Source organism: Conger conger, chromosome 16, assembly GCF_963514075.1.
Source record: "Conger conger chromosome 16, fConCon1.1, whole genome shotgun sequence".
In the NCBI taxonomy this organism is placed as follows: domain Eukaryota; kingdom Metazoa; phylum Chordata; class Actinopteri; order Anguilliformes; family Congridae; genus Conger; species Conger conger.
In genome coordinates, this window is record NC_083775.1 from 36,358,188 (window position 1) to 36,380,021 (window position 21,834).

Genomic DNA, 21,834 nt, shown 5'->3' on the forward strand with positions numbered 1-21,834 from the left:
TCCCCGTGTCTGCGTGGGTCTCCTCCCACAGTCCAAAGACATGCATGTTAGGCTGATTGGAGAGTCTAAAATTGCCCATAGGTATGAGTGTGTGAGTGAATGGTGTGTGTGCCCTGCGATGGACTGGCGACCTGTCCAGGGTGTATTCCTGCCTTTCGCCCAATGTATGCTGGGATAGGCTCCAGCCCCCCTGCGACCCTGTTCAGGATAAGCAGGTTCAGATAATGGATGGATGGATGGATGGATGGATGTTTTAAAGACACAATTCTCTGGTGAGGAGGAACCATTTGTTCCTGCAAATAGTGTAAATATGCATCGCTGCTGTTAGCAGGTTTATTCAAAATCATTCATCTTTCCTGAAGGACAGAGGACGGAGCAGAGAGAAAGATCCAGAAGGTGATGTCAGTATTGACAGTACAGAAAGAATGAGAGCTACTGTCACTCTTGGCTCAATTAGCATCTCCCTCTCTCTCCCTCATACAGTATGCGTACAGTATTTAAGTAATGCATTTCATACAATCACACAAAACCACGCACACATGCACACAACTGCTCAGTGTTGTGAATAGTCTAGCGCTTTTGAATTTAAGTAGTACTGTTTCTCCATCCAATCACAAGAACCTGGATTTGAACCGAATGCAGATATCAGGCCCAAAGGAAAATTAACAGTTGTTTGACATCTCAGAAAAGAAAAACCAAAACAAAGGCTGTAAATTTCCAGTAGAAATGGAAAAACTGCCTTCGATAGTGAATTCTGCCACACATATATTGAGTGTAATCTCGCTGTGGGGGTGTGAATCACTGCTCAGTTATATCTGACAGCTGGCAGGCTCCCATCTCTAAATGGTCAACAGCAGCAGACCAGTGGGAAATCCCTGTTAGTGCAGGAGATGATTCTGCTGACAGAGTGTGGGCAGCGGGCACTGTCCTGTGGAATTAGCGGGTTAGCATGCCAGGTCCAGACATGTCAGTCACCTCCAGGCTTCGGCGTGTCAGTGCACGGACACAGAATTTATATCTGCCACATCCCCTGCACGATGACTGACACGCTGTCACTGTTATGGTGAGGGGAGGGAAAATGGCTGCTTCTGAAGGGAAACGGACGTCAAACGGACGTTCAGACCTCTCACGATCTGCACACACTCGGAACGAGTGGGCCAGGACTTCCTGGTTTTGTGTTACCACCTCTATAATTCATTTAAAATGTCATAAGCATCACATATGTGCTATATTGCCCATGTGACTGACTTCTCGGCTTATAACTCAAATGTGTAATGCAATTGCATTTTATAACATTATCTTCTTGGGCGCATTGGTATTTTGAAAGGATATTTTTTTTATTCATTGGAAATTGCTGCTCAACATTCCAGTTCTATTGTCTGGCCTGTCAATTTCACATTTATATGTAATGCAGGATTTATTAAAAATTCTCAGAGGCGAAAATAAAGGCTAATATTTTTTTGACAGTTATGAGATTTTTCCAGCGAAACCAAAAGCAGGATACTGTGTACCCAGGTGGCTGTCAGCTTTCCTTCCTGTTTGAAAATAAAAAAGACGACACCCACAACATGAGCATTTTCTACTGTGCAATTCTCTGACTAACATCCAGTTACTGAGGTTATTGATGCAGGCATCCATTTTGTGCGTCTTCAATAACAACATTCCTCATGATACATGCGGCAAAGGAGACATTAAAGGCAAGAGAATGTCGTTTGATTACTATTTATTTTAAATGAGGGGATGGAGAGCTGAGATTACCCAGCATGCAAATGAGACCTTCGCCTCATTTCCCCTTCGATGTGGATATCCAAACTGCCGAACGGCGCGTTTACTCTGACGCTGCAGTAATTTCATTGTCTTTATTTATTATTTCAATACCTGTCATTACAGCCATTTTTCCCCACAAAGTGCTGGTGATTTACTGTCCCGGTGATTTGCCCCTAGGAGAATCTATTAGCCACAGCTGCCGTGACTCCATTACTCTGACCTCGTCTCAGAAAATCCTTCATAGATCAGCAAACTGCATCTACTACTGTTTGCCTTAAACAGCTGGTGCGTTTCCGCCTAACATCCACCCCGATCATCAAGGGAGGAATCAATCAGTAATGAATTACAGCAGAACAGATGTTGTCATTTCAAAACCCAAACCCAAGCATTTTTTTTTTAAATGAGCTCTTTTATGTCAATACACCTGTACTGGTCAAAAATGTAAAAGTTGTAGGATGTACCAAAGGGTTGATAAAGTCATACCCATAAAACCTAGATACACTCTTCAACACTGCAGGGATTTCTGCTGGCCTCAGGGTCAGTAACTGTGTCAGTCAGTGTGTGCCTCAGAGACTGAGTCAGTCAGTCAGTGTGTGCCTCAGAGAATTAATGAGTCAGTCAGTGTGTGCCACAGAGAATTAATGAGTCAGTCAGTGTGTGCCTCAGATAATAAGCGAGTCAGTCAGTGTGTAAGTCAGTGTGTGCCTCAGAGAATGAATGAGTCAGTCAGTGTGTGCCACAGAGAATGAATTAGTCAGTCAGTGTGTGCCTCAGATAATAAGCGAGTCAGTCAGTGTGTAAGTCAGTGTGTGCCACAGAGAATGAATGAGTCAGTCAGTGCATGCCTCAGAGACTGAGTCAGTCAGTCAGTGTGTGCCTCAGAGACTGAGTCAGTCAGTCAGTGTGTGCCTCAGAGAATTAATGAGTCAGTCAGTGTGTGCCACAGAGAATTAATGAGTCAGTCAGTGTGTGCCTCAGATAATAAGCGAGTCAGTCAGTGTGTAAGTCAGTGTGTGCCTCAGAGAATGAATGAGTCAGTCAGTGTGTGCCACAGAGAATGAATTAGTCAGTCAGTGTGTGCCTCAGATAATAAGCGAGTCAGTCAGTGTGTAAGTCAGTGTGTGCCTCAGAGAATGAATGAGTCAGTCAGTGTGTGCCACAGAGAATGAATGAGTCAGTCAGTGCATGCCTCAGAGAATGAATGAGTCAGTCAGTGTGTGCCTCAGAGAATTAATGAGTCAGTCAGTGTGTGCCACAGAGAATGAATGAGTCAGTCAGTGTGTGCCACAGAGAATGAGCGAGTCAGTCAGTGTGTGCCTCAGAGTATAAGCAAGTCAGTCAGTGCGTGCCTCAGAGAATGAATGAGTCAGTCAGTGTGTGCCTCAGATGATAAACTCGTCAGTCAGTGTGTAAGTCAGTGTGTGCCTCAGAGAATAAGCGAGTCAGTCAGTGTGTCAGTCAGTGTGTGCCTCAGAGAATAAGCGAGTCAGTCAGTGCATGCCTCAGAGAATGAATGAGTCAGTCAGTGTGTGCCTCAGAGAATTAATGAGTCAGTCAGTGTGTGCCACAGAGAATGAATGAGTCAGTCAGTGTGTGCCACAGAGAATAAGCGAGTCAGTCAGTGTGTGCCTCAGAGTATAAGCAAGTCAGTCAGTGCGTGCCTCAGAGAATGAATGAGTCAGTCAGTGTGTGCCTCAGATGATAAGCTCGTCAGTCAGTGTGTAAGTCAGTGTGTGCCTCAGAGAATAAGCGAGTCAGTCAGTGCGTGCCACAGAGAATGAATGAGTCAGTCAGTGTGTGCCTCAGAGAATTAATGAGTCAGTCAGTGTTTGCCTCAGAGAATTAGTGAGTCTGTAGTGAGCGCCTCAGAGAATTAGTGAGTTGGTCAGTGCATCAGAGAATGAGTGAGTCTGTAGTGAGTGCTTTGGAGAATGAATGAGTCAGTAGTGTTTGCCTCAGAGAATGAGTGAGTCAGTAGTGTTTGCCTCAGAGAATGAGTGAGTCAGTAGTGTTTGCCTCAGAGAATGAGTGAGTCAGTAGTGTTTGCCTCAGAGAATGAGTGAGTCAGTAGTGTTTGCCTCAGAGAATGAGTGAGTCAGTAGTGTTTGCCTCAGAGAATGAATGAGTCAGTAGTGTTTGCCTCAGAGAATGAGTGAGTCAGGTAGCGAGTGCCTCTGTGAATTAGTGAGTCGGTCAGTGCCTCAGATAATTAATCAGTCTGCCTCAGGAAAAACAATGGCTTAGCTGTATCAATATAGTTTTAAAATATGTATGTCATCATGTTCATTGTCATGGGTCATTGAACAGTCCAGACGAGTCATCAGGTTCTCATGTTCGGCCTGTTGCACACCTCTTTCTTCCCTGTGCTATGAGTAGTGTAACCAGTTTTTCTGAAGCATGTGGCCCAAAGAGATTTAAACTCATATTACAATCAATATCCCCATGGGGTCCCTGTTATGTACTGCTGACTTTACTCCACCCTGCTTGTAATCTTATTGAATGTTTCTCTCTTTCCCTGGTGATTTTGAGCTCAGCCATAACAAGCCTCCAATAGCCTGATTGCTTCCACCTGCCTATGGCCCTACATTGTGTTTTTGTGCCTGATTTTGAAATAAAACAGAGAATAAATGATAAATTATCAGTGTATTACAGCTGTTTTCTTGCCCTTACAGTGAGCCACTGAGAATTTTAGTGCTATACTCAAGCTCAGAACCAAATAAATCTTTCCAGTCTGCTACTTGATCAGATATTCTACATGAGATTTTTAGATTGTTTAGAATCCAGTTGATGGGACTGAGTTTTGTGTGGATTCTAGTAAAAAGGGACATGGAAGGAAACAAATTAGTTGATACATTTACAAAATGGGCAAGTGAAATGGTGGACATGAACATTAAATACTATCTAGACCAGGGGTGTCAAAGTCCAGTCCTGGAGGGCCGCAGTGTCTGATGGTTTTTGGTGTGTTTCAGCACAAGAGATACATTTCAAATTGGGTTAAGAGTCCAGACACCTTGTTCTCATGGCCTTAATTGGCTGCTGATTAAAAGGAAACCATAAATACCAGCAGACACTGCGGCCCTCCAGGACTGGAGTTTGACACCCCTGATATACACTAGATGGCAAGGGAGAGGTGAAGAGTAAATTAAAACTGAAACTTATAAAAGGTGGAAAAAGCAATTCAATGACGAAAGAACATCATTTTTATATCAATTAAAAGGGAGTGAACTGGCCAAGAAGATCAGAAGGGAATACTGAGTACTGTATAAACAAAATGATTTTTGGACGCAAGTGGCTAAACGGCACATTTATTAATGAATAAACACAACAGTGGGAGACTACTGACTATTGTAACCTCCAAGAATCCAAGTACATACCGGTTAACTGTCTAAAATACAACCGGGATACAACCGAGGGCATTTGGTGTCAAGTTTGTCTGTAAACAAAGTGTGGTTAAATATTATTGAGATAAAAAAAAAGCGCTGAGACCATTGCTTTAAGTTCATATTTCACTTTCTAAAGAATACAGGTCTTGTCCATATAATTTAAACACAACACTTGTAATGATTAATGCAGAAGGAAATAAAGGTCCTGTCCCACAATCCAGTTCAGAAGGTGGTGCTAATGCACCATAAAGCTATTTTAAAACCACCATAAACTGAAGTAGAAGAAGAAAGAGGCTGCAGTATTGTCTGAAGAAGGGGTACCCAACCCTGGTCCTGGAATTCCAGTGACATTTCTGGTCTCTGTTTCACCAGAGCAGGATCACAAGAGTTTGATGGATGATTAAGTCTGAGCCTGAATATTCTGAATGGTGAAATGCTGAGTGCACAAGATCTCCTGCATGATGCTCTCATTCTTAATGATGTTCCAAACAATTTGTTTCGGTAAGCCTATTGCTCGGCCTATGTATCTGGTCCTCATGTTGACAAACACCAATCATTGACTCCAAAGGCAATCAAAAGCCTAGAATCAACACTAGATACTGAAAGCTTTCTTATACCTGTACTAATGAAGCAAATGTACACACCTGACTAATTAGAAACAGCTGAGAAGCCAATTGTCTGATTACTTTTGTAATTCCTACATATCTGTCATGTCTACGTAATGTCACATTATGTCTTCCTCACCAGCAAATTTAACAAATATAACTGCAGGAATGTTTTTGGTTTCAGATTTCCATGTCATTTCTTAATTTACACCGACATTGGCATTGTCTTTATTGCAAAGTTGCAGCCAGCCCACTTGCATGTATTATGCAAAATATAAAAAAATGGGCAGTTTTCATATATATATATATATATATATATATATATATATATATATATATATATATATATATATTCGAGGAAGGGTGAACATAAATTGGCATGTATTTTAAATATATGACAATATATGGCAATATTTCTTTCCACGTGGGAGGGCTTCCACTGGTTTGTTTAGCCTCTGAATTTGCAAAGACTTTCGGAATTTTACATCATGTTGACATTTTTCCTATAGGCAATTTATTAACTCCCCAAATAGAAAATTTTTCTACAACAGAATGACTTCTTGAGCTTCTTCGTCGATTTGTTTCTCAAAAGCGCACGTTGCAAGTTCCGCCCTAATTCGGATAATATTTTAGTTGGAACACCTGGTGTGGGTGCACAGTTTTCTGCACGGACAATATTCAGGTCCGCGCATGACGCAGTTGAAATGCACTGGGAAATGTTGTTGTTTACTAGCTAGCTAGTCGCTAGCCGTGCAGAGTAAGTTTATTCCTATATCGATCCGCGATATGCTTGCACATTGGAATAGATTACATGTAGGGGGTTTTTTGAGATAGAAAACGAAGCTGCTGGTCGCTTAACGTTACCGCTGCCACAGATTTAGCTATCGCTAACGACCTCATCATAGATGACTAGAATAACGCTAGCTAGCTACAATTTAGCTAACTTCTGGATTTCAATATGTGCTTATCATTTTCCCCACGTTGTTTAATTTCTTCCTGGGTCTTACTTGGCTACATATCAAAGCCGTTAGCTAATTTGTGCACCAAACTGGCAAAAGCAAGGCAAAGTTCAGAAAAACTCCATGGATGAAAAGATATCAAGTCAATGTTATCAATTGTAATAACTGCATTATACCTGCATAAGGTTATAACCAGGATGGAATTGTTTCATATAATGTACTATCAGCCTCAAGTGTCCTGCGTTGAATTGCCAATAGTGGGCGCTATTACTGAGATTATAGATTTCTTGTGCACTACTTCATTGCATGAAAAATATATAACATAGTTACGTTATGCCACTTCTCTGAAAGATGTGGAACAGATGTGTCGGGAGATTTCAATCATTGGTGCCGGACATTTATTTAATTAAATTGTTAAAATCCTTTCTCAGTAAAAATAATAAATGTATGGCGTTTAAATATATTTTCTTGTCTTTTTAGCTGTATTTGACGGAGGATGTCTGAGACAACGGCTCACATATGGCCAGAGTTGCAGGCTGCTTTGCCTGGCACCGAGGCAGAGTTTCCACTGCAGTTCAGTGAGAAGGTGGAGCCCAGTGTGGTGTCTGTGCTGAATCTGTCACGGCGGCAGCTGTACAGCGGCGCGGAGCCCTCCCTGCTCACCCAGAACGCCCAGGTCGTCCTGGACTTTGCCTGGGAGAAGCTCAACACGGGCACCTGGCGGGACGTGGACAAGGAGTGGAGACGCGTGTACTCCTACGGCTGCCTGTTCAGAGTCGCCAGCCTTTGCCAGGGAGAAGCCTCTGAAGCCACCCTGCGGGAGGCCATTAGGTCATGTGATATGGGACTGCTTATGGGAGCGGCCATCTTGGATAACGTACTGCAGACTGTGGTGGGAATCTTGCAAAGCAGACTGAGGAAGAGGCACTCAGAAGAGGAGAATTCCAATGAAGGGCCAGATATGAAGGTTAATTTCATTGTTGAAATGTGTGGGGGGTCAGGTGGTAAAAGAGTGACTGTGTACTGGCACTATGTCTGAAATGTTCCTCTCATGGAAGGGGTTACAGTCTGACAAGATTGAACATTTGTGGGTTTTATCCACAAAGTAATTTTTGTGAAAGTGTAATCTGCTTATCGATATTCTAACTTGAGAGCCACAGGGTCTGCTGGTTTTCATGGTTACTCAGTACTTAATTGATCAGTTGATTACACATGCTGCTCAGCTCACCTGGGGGGTATTTCACAAAGCAGAATGGCTGAGTTAGCTGGATAACTGCACCGAGTAAAACCTGGAGCAGCTCTTTATTTCAGTCCATGTTACATATCTGGGAAGGTTCTGGATTTTACTTATTGCACTTATCCAGCTGACTCTTCCTGCTTCATGAAACAGACCCCTGGGTTCTTGGGTCTGAACTGGTTACTGATTTCAAGGCGGAAACCGAAAGCAAACCAAGCTACAGCTCTCCAAGGTTTAGGATTCCTGGTGTTTTCCCACACCTTTGTTTGATTGGCTGATGGTTAATCTGATAGCCACTCTGTGAGTTTGTGGTGTGACCACTGACAGCCACTCTGTGAGTTTGTGGTGAGTGACCACTGACAACCACTCTGTGAGTTTGTGGTGAGTGACCACCGACAGCCACTCTGTGAGTTTGTGGTGAGTGACCACCGACAGCCACTCTGTGAGTTTGTGGTGAGTGACCACTGACAGCTACTCTGTGAGTTTGTGGTGAGTGACCACTGACAGCTACTCTGTGAGTTTGTGGTGAGTGACCACCGACAGCCACTCTGTGAGTTTGTGGTGAGTGACCACTGACAGCTACTCTGTGAGTTTGTGGTGAGTGACCACTGACAGCCACTCTGTGAGTTTGTGGTGAGTGACCACTGACAGCCATTTCCTTCCCCCTTTACGACAGAGATTACGGACGGTGTGTGCCTCCGTGTCTGAGGTCCGTGTAGAAACGGCAGTCCCCAGGATGCAGTGTCCTTCCCTGGAGGGCTTCAGATCAGACTACCTCACTCCACACAAACCTGTCATACTACAGGGCGTCATAGACCACTGGCCTGCCTGCAAGGACCGTCGCTGGAGGTAATGTTTCCCCTTCGCCCATGTAGAAAGGCAGAGTCCTGTATTCCTTGAAGTCCTCGAAATTGCCTGCTTCAACCTGTGATGAAACGGCATCACCTACCACAGCCAGAGCACTTGGTACCCAGCTAACACAAAACGTTCTCACACTGTTGCTACAGTGCAGTGGCAATGTACAAAACAGTCGACAAAACATTCCACTAACATTGTGAGAACGTTTTGTGTTCGCTGGGGCTGGATTAACTAGCCCTATGTATGCTACATCTAACGACGTATCTTGAAACCCTCAAACTATTTAAAGCACTGAATCCTCAGTCTCCCTCTCGCACCCACTGTGGTGCTTTATGCTGTAGGTTTATGTAGTGACAGTTACAACACTGTTGACTTAGCATGAGCCATGTTTATGCTGTAGGTTTATGTAGTGACAGTTACAACACTGTTGACTTAGCATGAGCCATGTTTGTTGGCTAAACTGAGAGCATCTGCTATATGCCAAAATGTATTGATAGGGCATTTCACACAATATGCTAATAATATTGTAGACATATTTCAAGTTTGAAGGACTAAGTTGAATCAAGCACCTTATTTAATATTATTCCATCCAGTATGTGTTGAGCCATATTGAAGAATGTTTTCCCCTTTCCCTTTGTTTTTCTTTATCTCCCATAAAAAAATAATGTTGAGTTCTGGCACAGGATACTGCAAGCACTTGAGGTCCTGTGCATACAAGTCTCTGTAAACAGTGTGATCTGCGGGCCTTTCTGTCCAAAGCATAGACTATCTGAGGAGAGCAGCTGGTTGCCGGACCGTTCCTGTCGAACTGGGCTCCCGGTACACTGATGAAGAATGGTCACAGTCGCTCATCACGGTCAATGAGTTTATAGACCGTTATATCACTGGAACAGTAGGTACATCATTCATGTCTACGGTCTAACTGTCCACATTGCCAGTGTAAAATGATCATCTGTCATTAACCTTTCTGTGTGTGTGTGTGTGTGTGTGTGTGTGTGTGTGTGTGTGTGTGTGTGTGTAGGAGGGTGGTCCTGTGGGATACCTGGCTCAGCATCAGCTCTTTGATCAGGTCAGACCTGCCTGCACACCCCCACACTGGCCACAGAACACTGACCTTTCTCATGCCCCAATTAGTCCTTGGGCCAAACCATTTTTCAGTACCATCTGGGTGGGCAAGTTCTAGATGTGATTTTTTTAGTCCTATACATCCCTAGATTATGTTTTGATATGATAGACCTTTTGGTTTGGCAGCTTATTAGTGGTTATCACCTCCTAAAGTTATGGACTGCTTTTGTTCAAAACCGGAGTTTTGCCAAAAAAAAGTCCCCTGCCATATTTTGCTCCCCTTCGCATGATTCGCTTGTAGGTCGGGCTGTGGGGGTGCTAGAGACATGAGCCCTGTTATGCGCCTGAGTCTCCTGAACATGTAGAGATCAACCCCGAGTCGATCAGACCTTCCTAGGCCGAGCTATGGTCACTTTTCCGCACCTACCGGTGAATGCCTCATTTTTGCGGTTTTCCAGAGGTATTGTGCGGTAGGTGCGGGAAAGTTACCATAGCTCAGCATAGGAAGCTCTGATCGACTTGGGGTTGGTCTCTACATGTTCAGGAGACTCAGGCGCATAAAAATAACAGGGCTCATGTCTCTAGCACCCCCACAGCCCGACCTACAAGCGAATCATGCGAAGGGGAGCAAAATATGGCAGGGGACTTTTTTTGGCAAAACTCCGGTGAACAATGAACAAAAGCAGTCCATACCTTTAAGAGGTGATAACCACTAATAAGCTGCCAAACCAAAAGGTCTATCATATCAAAACATAATCTAGGAATGTATAGGACTAAAAAAATCACATCTAGAATTTGCCCACCCAGATGGTACCAAATCGTCCAATTTTGGGGTTTGGCCCAAGGACTAAATAACAAAAACCTCTTGTCAAAATGAAATTTCCAAGATTCCAGAACTGAAAGAAGACATCCGCATCCCTGACTACTGTTGCCTTGGCGAGGGAGAGGAAGATGACATCACCATCAATGCTTGGTTTGGGCCTGCAGGGACGGTGTCTCCCCTTCACCAGGACCCCCAGCATAACTTCCTGGCCCAGGTCGGGTGACAGTCCGTTTCACAGTGAAGCATGTTGGGCCATGGTCCGGACCCGTCTTCCCATTCCTCATGCCTGGGTGGTTTGTCCAAACAGGTGGTCGGCAGGAAGTACATTCGGCTCTACTCCCCAGAGGACAGCGACAAGCTCTACCCACACCAGTCTCACCTGCTCCACAACACCAGCCAGGTACATCAGGCACTTCCTGTTTCTGACCCCATCTACTGGGACTACAACACCAGCCAGGAATATCAGGCACTTCCTGTTTCTGACCCCATCTACTGGGACTACAACACCAGCCAGGTACATCAGGCACTTCCTGTTTCTGACCCCATCTACTGGGACTACAACACCAGCCAGGAACATCAGGCACTTCCTGTTTCTGACCCCATCTACTGGGACTACAACACCAGCCAGGTTTCGAGAGCACTGTTTCTAACCTCATCTGCTGGGGCTATACCAGTAGCAACTGGTGTCATTGCTTGAATTGCAGAATTGTGTATTTTTTTAATATAATGTGACCTTATATGTACAGTGCAAGCCATAAGCATTTGTACAGTAGAATTTGATGTTTTGGGTCTGTACTCCAGTACATTGAATTTGAAATGAAACATGAGGTGAATAGCAGGCAGTCACCTTTCATTTGAGGCCATTTACATCCATATGAGGTGATCCGTGTAGAAATTACAGCCCTTTTTATACATTGTCCTCCCGTTTCAGGGTACCATATTTGGGATAAATGGCTTCAGAGGTGTGTTTAATCACCTCCTTAGTGCAGGTATGCAAGAGCTTTTCTGCTCTGTTGCTTCAACAGAGATCCTTAAGATAAAAATGAAGTTCCTCTCATCTGATCCGGTGATGCGTTTCTGTGGGGCTTAGGTGGACGTGGAGTGTCCCGACGCGGCGCGCTTCCCGGACTTCTCGAAGGCCCCCTATCAGGAGTGTGTCCTGCAGCCCGGAGAGGTCCTGTTCATCCCAGTACAACACTGGCACTACGTCCGCGCCCTGGACCTCAGCTTCTCCGTCAGCTTCTGGTGGTCGTGACCCAGCGACCGGCAAACAAATCCAGCTCTCCCGTCAAACCACTTACTGTTGCACCTTATTTTTAGGACCTGATGTACAGCAGGGACCAAAAGCCTGAGGACATGACCAAGTCCTGGTCGTCTTTATTTATCAAGGAATAATGCAATGATGATACTCCAGGTACCCTTCTTATTCAAGAATACATTACAACAGCTACAAACCTACATTTTGATGCGTTTCCAAAGCGCTCGTGTGAAATGCGGAACTGTGAATATCTGGTTTGTCCACCAAATGGTAAGCATATCCGTTGCTTATCACAACCTTTATTCCATCAAATATTTACAAATGTGTGTTCCTAAAACTGAATATGAAAATGTGTGGGATAGTCTATTCCTTGCATGAATTTGCCATTTTACCCATTTAATATCGCTATTGCTAGTGCTCAAATTATGCTGTAAATACCTACATACATTTTAACTTGTATTAATAAGGTATTCTTGAACTACAAGCATAAACAGTGTCATTTGTATTGGATCTTGATAATGAAAACAATCCATCCATAGTGTCTTCAGACTTTTGACCCCCACTGTACTTTACGTTAAGATACTGGGGTACGTGTATTTATATCTATGTTTATATACACTCTAAATACAGCACTTTATTAGGAACATTTTTACTTTATTCATTCATTTATTCATGCGATTATCTAATCAGCCAATTGTGTGGCAGCACTGCAATGCATACAATCACGTACCTACGGGTCAGGAGCTTCAGTTAATGTTTACATCAACCATCAGAATGGAGAAAAAATTTGACCATGGAATGATTGTTAGTGGCAGATAGGGTGGTTTGAGTATCGCAGAAACTACTGATCCCCTGGGATTTTCACACAGACTAGTCTCAAAGAGTTTGCAAAGAACGGTGCAAAAAACAAAAACAAAAATCCAGTGAGCAGCAGTTCTGCAGACAGAAACGCTTTGCTAATGAGACATCAGAGGAGAATGGCCAGACTGGTCAAAGCTGACAGTAACGCAAATACCCACACATTATAGCAGTGGTATGCAGAAGAGCATCTCTGAACACACATAACTCTTAAGTGGATAGGCTACAGCAGTAGAAGTCCACTAAATACCTAATAGAGTGCTTATTGAGTGTATATAGCTATAGTCTGGCTTTGTACGTAGACAGTTGATTTCAGTTCTTTCATACCAAAGTGGTGTTGAAAGAGTGGGGAAACTGACCCCAGCCAAAAGGGAAGGGATTTACAATGGTCTTGTAACAATATTTTAACACAAAAATCTTACCTATTGTGCCTTTAAGCTGTGCCAGCAGGAATTAAATTATACAGTGTAATAAACTTCAGGTGCACCCATTTTTTCCATATAAAGCTTTTAATTTATTTTAATAAGAAAATGTTTTGAAATATGAACACATACAAAAAATATTTTCCAAATGTAAAACGAATCGACAAGAACTACAATCCTCCGGCCCCAAGTAGGTGACGCCTGAAAGGAAAGGGCGTAGAAGCCAAATGAAGGGACTGAAGCGCAGTGACATCACTTCCTGAGCCTCCGGGAGGCTGTAGATACCGGGGCAGCGTTGGGTTGAGAGGACGTTGGTTGGCTGAGAGAGACTGACGGGAAGACTGAGAACAAACATTTCTTACGTTAGATGCTCAGACCGACATTTTCATTCCTCACTGTTTGCACTGGATTGCAGGAAGAAATTTGAACTGCTAAGCAAATGACAAGGACTATTTTTATTCCTTTTTGTGAATCAAATTTAACAGGACTATTATACGCAGTTTCAGATTTAATAACTCGATGAGCAACTAAACCTGCTGTTTCGTGTGCATTGCTGTGCGTGTAATTACTTTACTGGTGCCGAGGCGCTAAAAGGATTTAGCGATCCTAAAGCGGAGCGTTCTTTGTAGCAATTACACACCTGCCCAGGAGGAGCACCGAAGCATGAAATCACAAGTTAGCAGCTGCTAAGACTAGCAAAGCGCTAGCGATAATGCCCTAAATGCAACACCTCGCGTAGCAGTGCAGAAAAGGCATTTCAATCCAACACATTCACGTCATTGACTTAGGTCCGTTTCAGAGCAATAAAATGGCGCGTTACCTGGAATGTCGTGTGGCCAGTACTCCTTACAGGAGGGGCACTGGGGGTCAGCGTGGTTTTTAAAGTACTTGGCAGCACAGGGCAGGTGGATTCTGACATCACAGCTCTCACACGTCTGGCTCTGGCGGGGTAAAGGAACGCATTACACAGTCGTATTCCGCTTTCCGCCCGCAACAGAAGAGCCAGATTATTTGCCTTTCCCAAGGCTCAGAAACAGAAACGGGGAAACTATTTCGTCTCCAAAAGGGAAGAGGCATTAGTTTGGCGTATTCAATTAAGGGCCTTGCTCCCTTCGACGAATTTCGGACAGAAAGCGTGATAAGGTGTGCTGCCGAATGTCACGGGACCGGAGAGGCAGGCGCCTCTGAGAAACGGGAGCCCATGAGTCAAATGCTGCTGACAGGTTTTCAATGGGCTGGACTCTTAAGAGCGGCCTCGGGCTTCTCGGGGTGGGAAAGTGTGAGCAGTTTACCCTGCAATTCATTTAACGTGTAACCGGGGCCTTATAAAGCGCTGTGTTCTGGAAAGAGAACAGTCACATACAAAATGGATGTACGATGAGAATGTTTGACTGCTGTTCTATGAAGTCTGTTTCTGTCACATGAACACTATGAGCTGTGGATGCCTTTAGGACTACCTAGTAGCATGAGCACCAGGGTTTAATTTAAGATTTTATTTTTATTATTTTACCCCCACCAAAAATAAATGCCAGAGGGGCAAAGTTTACGTCAGCAACGGTATCTGTGTAATATCAGTATCGACCCAATGCCAAAGTTATGGCCGATTACGGTAAAGAAACGTACCTGCACCAGGCTGTAAATTATGTGAAAATGTCATTTTGAAAAAGTAGCTTAGTCGGTGAACTGAACCTCTTATTTTCAGTGCATCATTTTCACCAGTCATGAGCACAGCAATAAGAGTCTACAGTGCTATCAGTTTGACAATTGACGTGGGCTAGCTGGAAAAAATAGTTTAGCGCAATAGCACACACCAGTTGGGACGCATCATTATGCTCCTAAACGTTTCCGTTTGTCTGCTGAGGGTGTTTACCTGGAAGGCGAGGCTGTGGCACATGGCGCAGGGTTTGACCAGGTCTTGGTACATGTTCCGGATGTACGGCTCCATCTCTATGACGCAGCGTGTGCTGAGAGTGTATTCGCCATGTTTCTGTAGAACAAACGCATTACGTTACACTACAAGGCCTTCAGCAGACGCTCTTATCCAGAGCGACGTACAATGAAGCACAGATTGAACACAGGAACAGGTGTGAAGAGGACCCTAGAGGACGGTACGGTTCCGAGAGCTAGCATGACCATACAGATAGATTCAGAACCCTTGAAGAATACGTAAACGTTGAACAGGCACACTTCTCCAGCAGCCCCCGTCTCAGTTACATGCCAAAAGCCTCAGCGGGACTGAATATTCCTGTACGCCGTTCAGCGTTTTTTCCGAAAAGCCTGGTGCGTCTGGCCGTATCTACACACCTCGTTCAGCCACTTATCATGGACCAGCCTGTCCAGCACGTTCTCCACGTCTTTCTTCTTCATCTTCTTGGTCTGAAGCCTGTCACCGCAGTTGAGGATGTCCGTGGAGCTAGCTGCTCCTCTCTCAGACTCCACAATCAAGTCCATCTGCGATTGAGGGAGTTTCACCGATCGGTCAAATTTACTCAAATTGACATCTTGGATATGCTGCCGGAAATGTCTGTTTTCTGTGTTATAATCTGCAACATACAGGAAAAACTGTCTTAACTGTAAGGCAAGTTTAGTCTGGGGATATTTTCTGAATGCTGTGAGCAGAAGTTTATTTCCTGCCCCCCCATTACCCTGGCCCTCTGTGTGGGAAGAGTTAGTCAAATGTTACAAATTTGTCTGCTCAATAATTAGTAACATTAAAAGGATATTAACAGGACTGTGCGTGTCATTATTTTTCCCCACGTAAACTAAAGGTCTGTCAAAAGCAGGTTCATTTAAATGTGATGATATAAAATTCGTATCATTATAACAAAGAATATTTTCAAGAAACTGCATTTGAAAGAAAAAGCTGAATGAAGTTAAATATATATTCATGTACCAGATACATTAGGGACTGGGGCACTTACTGTTTTTCTGAAGAGTTCCAGCTCATTGTCTGCATAATCGGAAGACATTCGGGTTATGTCCGTCTCTGCCATATTCACCTGCGGCATAAATGGCAGTTCAGATTCTTTGTGATTCTTGGTTCTTTGTGTATCCAAAAATTACATTTAAGAGTGTTTCCACTCCTGTCTACCCATCCAAATACAGTGCATTCCGCAAGTATTTAAACAATGGTACAATTTCTGCACCCTTTCATTTGAGGGCATTTACATCCATATTGGGTGACCTGTGTAGGAATCAGAAAGTTTAGGAAACCAAAAGTATTTGGACAGTTGGCTTCTCAGCTCTTTAGTGCAGGAATAAGAAATCTTTCAGTATCTACTTTTAGGGCTCATTCCAATCACTATCTCTCTTCTTTTTCTTGCTCTTCCATCTACTCCTAGTTCCACCCATTGGGAGAGGTTAGGCAAAGTAACAAAAATAAATAAAGACAGGGAAATTGAGAACTTGCAAATGGAATGTCCTTGCTCCTTCCAACGTCACTTCGAGGCCGTGTCAGTTACAGACATGGCAAACGGGGATCCACAAGTCAATCATTTATACATCAGGCTTTCCAGAAAAATACTTCCGCAAAGATATTTTCTTGCTCAAAGGAAAGATTGGGAGTTCCTCAGGTCTACTTCTAGCTCCGAGAAGGAACATTTAAGGGGTTGGAATATTTTTTTTAAATGGCGGACCTTGATCAATATCCGGGTCAGGACCATGAAAAAGGAAAAAAAGAGGAGAAAAATAAGCTATTGGAATGAGCCCTTGATTCTAGACCAGCCATCATCAAATCTGGACCTCAAATCCAAATCCAGCCCTGGTTGTCTTTTCTCCCAGGTAAGTGGCTGAACAATTTGATTGTCTTCACCCCTGACTCCCAGGTAAAGGGAGGGTGGAAAACCAGCAGTTCTCGGACCTGGCGATCCCTGCCCTCAACTTATGGTTGCCTTTGGAGTCTGTCACTGCGTTTGTCAGCTGTTCCACTGACCAGAGCGTAGTACTCGAGGCCGTTGTCCTCAGACGTCCCTTTCCTGATGTTCATGAACATCGGCTGCAGCTGCGCATTGATGACATCGATGAACTCATCCAGCTGGGCAGGTGCTACGTCACGCAAAATAAACACACAACCGTATTTCCATTTACAACTTACACAGAGAAACACTCCTAAATGTGTTTATTCGTCAGGTCCCGATGCCCAATGCATATTGGTTTTCGGTCCAACCACAATTGCAATCCCAGAACTTTTTCTTAATTATGTGCTCTTCGTGTTCAGAGGGATTATTTACCCTCTAAAGCCACATGTTGTCAGACATAGCAAAAGCAGGCCTGCTTTTGAATAATAAATGGAATGTGAAATTGTGGGGCTGTGTTTGACTTGTCGTTGGGGGTTGGGTATCTTCAGTCAGTTGACCTCAATATATTAGTACAGTATTAGTATTTTCTTTTTTATTTAACCATATTCTGGACCTGTTGCTGCCATTTTGGGGAGAGGGATGTTGCGAGGGAGAGGTAGGGAAAGAGTGACTGGCAGGGGAAAGTGAGAACACATGTTTTAGGATAAAAATGAAAAAATATAGTATGCAATCTAGAGTATTTTACACCTCATACACAACCCATAATATCATGGGTGATATTGTCATAATTTTAAAGGGATTTGTCCAGTGTTTTTGCTGTGTTTTGCAATGTGATTCTAAACCACAACCGTGAGCATCTGTATCCACTCAAATACAAAAAAAACATGTTTTTTGGGCACTGTGTTTGAGTAATATTTAGAGTAATTCTGGCTTTTGGAAAACAAACTCTCAAGGAAAAAAAACAGCAGCTTATTAAAGTTCTGGGACTGCAATTGTGGTTGGAATGAAAACCATCATACCCGAGGACCGAGTTTGGGCACCACTGCTATAGCAATTTCTAGAAAGGGAAGTACAGCCAGATGATCCTAACAAGCAGCAGCCCATCAGGTGGTATGTCCTTTACCTTAAGGGGGGTCCCACAGAGCCACAGGGTTTGCTGGGGTGCCCAGCTCTGGTGCTGGATAGCCACAGGGTCTGCTGGGTTTCAATTGGCACTTAATTGATCAGCTGAAGCCATTTACACAGGTAACTGACCCCTATTGGTGCCTAAATTGGCTGCTGATTTTAAGGTGAAGACTTAACAGTAACAAGCAGACCCTGCAGCTAGTCACCAGTGCTTGTGACCAAGCTTTACCATAGAGGCAGTACTGGCAGGCTGCTTCCACTCTCAAAACACTGTTGTATTTGGACTGGAGTTGCCACTGGTAAGGCATTCTTAAAATCACTTTAATGCATGAGAAAGGGTACAAATACAAGTATTTTGTGTATTGGGCAAGAGCTGTAGTACTTGTTGGAATACTGTAGCCAATGAGACAATGTACAGGTGCGCTCTCTCACCACTTTGGTCCCCGCAGAAATTCAGGTACAGAGCGTTGGCTTTGGAGGACTCCATAACCCCGCTGCTCATCATGGTCTGCAGAAACCTGCGGTGATGGTCTGTCATTGGTCTGTTCATGCTTCAGGATAGGAGCCCAGTGGATGTTTCGTGTTGCCGCTGCGCAACTTATCCTTCACGGGTTTGAAACTGGAATCAAGCACGCATACCTCAACGCATGCATGTGGGCATTCTGATGGATGCATTTACCATCGTGAATTAATAATTGGTTATTTGGTTATTCTGACACACCCCTAATGGATAGCCCTAAAAAATATGCAGACTTTCTCCTCAGAAATGACAATTTAATTTCTACAGATTCTGGCATAAGTCCACTCATTCTGTCAGTACATACTTTTTCTAATTATATGACTGCATAGTTTATTACATTTTAATTAGAACAAATTTAATTCAATGATGAATTGTTCATAGATTCATGGGGAGATAATCCTAACATAGATCAGGCTAATCTGCAGTTCTAGCTAAATGAAGGTAGCAACAGCCAGTCTTCACTGACTGTACTGTTCGTACCTGGAGCAAAATAACCAACACTTCAGCAAACTACAACTAAAAGTTCGTTAGAAGTCGCAGGCAACCTCGCTTCACAAGCTCCGTAATTTACGGACAGTGGCTACATCTCGCTATGCTGATACTATAAGTATCACATAAATTTAGGTTGGCTAACTCACCTAGCTACATTAGCCGTGAAGTCTGAGAAGTACGAAACGACGCACACAAGTCTTACCCAAACTTGAGCTCGATCTATTATTGCCAATAACGATTTAAATGGTTACAGCCAGACAGAAGCAACTATGATGAAATTACCAGACTGCCGCGAAACTGAGTGGGCGGCCATCTTGGCATGCGCAGTAAATGGCGGAACTACTCAATTTCAGTTCGACCCAGTGAACTGTAACCTGTAACAGCCTCCGAAAGTGTGGGAACAGTGGAGTTACATGTTATTTTCGCATTTGGATTTGAGATAAAAACATGAATATGAGACACAATATAAACTACAGACAATCGGCTTTTTACACATATATATTTTTTACAGTTTTCAGGAACAGCTGTTCTTTGTATTGAGGCCCCCATTTTCTGAATTTCTAAATGCAATAACTGCATCAAGTCTACAACCCATTGACATCACCACACTCGTATTTCCTTTGGAAATTATGACTTCCGCTTGTTGTTTGGGGGTTTCTGTCTTCTGTCTCCTTCAGCAAAATTCATATGCATTCTCGATTTCATTTAACCCTCTAAAGAGGTTCGGGTCTGTGGGACCCATTTTATAAGGTTTAAGGTTTCTGTGTACCTTTACCTGGTCTTCCTCCTATCTTGGACTATTGTGTGTGTGTGTGTGTGTGTGTTTGTGTGTGGGTGCGTGCATGCTTGCCTGCGTGCGTGTGTACTTTCTCCTTTAGATTATTAGATTTAGATTTAGATCCACACTGTCAGACTGTGCCCCTCATGTGGTGTGTAGATATTGTGTTCAATCAGGGCCGTTTGAGTAATGACTGGGTCTCTGAACAAAAGTCCAGTGAAAGGGCCCTCCAGTTTTTTATGACTGGACTGCATTTGCCCCCTCCTTGTGGCTGGGCCCCAGAAAGCTTTGCTGTTTTCCGCCTTATTGTGGGCACGAATACTAATGAATGTGATTTAGCAGGGGTAAATGGCACATATTAACCATATATGCTATATGTTATGGTCTATATTGCTTGTAATTAAGATAAGGTCAACATCTGTGAAGTATTTTTACATAAATTGTTATGACTGTATTGTTTTAAGACCCCAATAATGGTATGGGTCCACCAGACCTGCGAAAAGGTCCTGAGTAACAGAAATATGTCCACCGCACAAGGGTTAACTCAGATGACTGCCTTGGCCAGTCCAAAACTTTACACTTTTCCATGATTGAATGCTTGGGTTGCGTACAGGGCTCTCATGAAAAACTCAGTGAGATTGCAAATCAGGGCTGGAGCAAATCGACATTGTGTATGTTTTGGTCGCAGAGGCCCCTTGGCCGAATCCACTCAAATTTAGTTTATAATTGAGTTTATATAAACTATATAAACTATAATTTAGTTTATAATTAAGTTTATAATTGACCAGCACAAATAAAACAAATAGAACTGAAAATGACGGGCCAAACCAATAAGACAAACTCAGCTGAATAAAATAAATTGATTTAGTTACACATGTAAGAAAAAAATGTAATAGCTCGAAAGAGGTGATCTTTGTGAGCATTTGTGCGAGGGTGTGACTTTGAGTGTGTGACTGAGTGTGTATGTGCGTGCGTGACTGACTGTGTGTGTGTGTGTGTGGTAGGGATGAACCGATATGAAATTTTACGGTACGATACGATAGGATATCTTCAAAATATCACGATATTGCACGATATTGCCCAGTGGCGTAACGCAAAATCTCTGGGGCCCCTCGCAAGGTTTAGGCAGATTGGGGTAGATTGGTGCAGTGTCAAGTAAATTGAATTTTAAATTGAGTTTTTCTTGTAAAATTGTCTGGTAGACTGTAAACCCCTCTCAGTAAACATTTAAATTCAAATTAACATCAATTATCTCTATCATTTTCGCAGGGGCATCTTTTCATTGGCTGCACAAGCAAAACATAAGGAATTGCATTTAAACTTTCATATTCTCACATATTTAAGCAATGTTCCCAAACATAGGCCAATAGCAGCTAGTAGCTAACATTGAGTTTGCATAAAATTCTTCGACATGGGAGGTTAAAAACACTACAATTCATAGAAAAAAATGACGTGACACATGAAATATGTCGAAGTTTTCAACTGAAATAATATTTTACTATTTAAAACGTACAAACTTACTGGAGCGTTGTTCACAGTATACCTACCCATCAGAGCACACCGCCTTTCTGAGCGTGCAGGTGCAGAGTGGGACAAACGCGGCAGATCCTCACAGTAACCCCGCCTACCGGCCAGACGGGTAAAGATCACCAAAAAATGTCAGAAGATCCTCTAGTGTCCAAACGTGGCTCCAAATCCAACGAGACTGCTTTTAAAATCATGTTTATTTCCGTGTAGTGGGTTTTATCCCTTCTCGGCGACTCACCGTGAGAAAAGACAGATGTGGCATGTGAGCGTGTGAACTGGTTGAAATGCGTGTGTCTCACGGTCAATGGGTGAGACTTGAGAGGTTTGGTTGCGTAGGCAATGTGTGGGGTCTGCATCGGA

At 43.3% G+C, this 21,834-nt stretch overlaps 2 protein-coding genes across 5 annotated transcripts; one reads left to right on the forward strand and one right to left on the reverse strand.

Moving 5' to 3' along the window:
* The first annotated feature begins 6,423 nt into the window (after positions 1 to 6,423).
* kdm8 (lysine (K)-specific demethylase 8) lies at positions 6,424 to 13,303 on the forward strand. 3 transcript variants are annotated; one of them, XM_061224481.1, is made up of 9 exons: positions 6,424 to 6,512; positions 7,195 to 7,681; positions 8,628 to 8,800; positions 9,569 to 9,701; positions 9,831 to 9,878; positions 10,762 to 10,911; positions 11,005 to 11,097; positions 11,629 to 11,686; positions 11,788 to 13,303. In XM_061224481.1, exons 2-9 carry the CDS (start codon positions 7,211 to 7,213, stop codon positions 12,015 to 12,017), a joined length of 1,356 nt encoding a protein of 451 aa, XP_061080465.1. In that variant the 5' UTR covers positions 6,424 to 6,512; positions 7,195 to 7,210; the 3' UTR covers positions 12,018 to 13,303. The 3 variants fall into 3 exon arrangements, with proteins under 3 accessions (XP_061080465.1, XP_061080466.1, XP_061080467.1); XM_061224482.1 differs by lacking the exon at positions 11,629 to 11,686 and having other exon boundaries at positions 11,005 to 11,211; XM_061224483.1 differs by lacking the exon at positions 11,629 to 11,686.
* Positions 13,304 to 19,503, reverse strand: nsmce1 (NSE1 homolog, SMC5-SMC6 complex component). Of its 2 annotated transcripts, none has more exons than XM_061224486.1 (8): positions 19,372 to 19,503; positions 18,590 to 18,776; positions 17,167 to 17,279; positions 16,157 to 16,234; positions 15,540 to 15,686; positions 15,106 to 15,222; positions 14,056 to 14,176; positions 13,304 to 13,576 (listed from the first exon to the last, which is right to left on the reverse strand). In XM_061224486.1, the coding sequence occupies exons 2-8, from the start codon at positions 18,705 to 18,707 to the stop codon at positions 13,488 to 13,490; spliced, it is 783 nt and encodes a 260-aa protein (XP_061080470.1). In that variant the 5' UTR covers positions 18,708 to 18,776; positions 19,372 to 19,503; the 3' UTR covers positions 13,304 to 13,487. The 2 variants fall into 2 exon arrangements, with proteins under 2 accessions (XP_061080470.1, XP_061080469.1); XM_061224485.1 differs by having other exon boundaries at positions 19,316 to 19,467.
* Between the last annotated feature and the right edge of the window lie 2,331 nt (positions 19,504 to 21,834).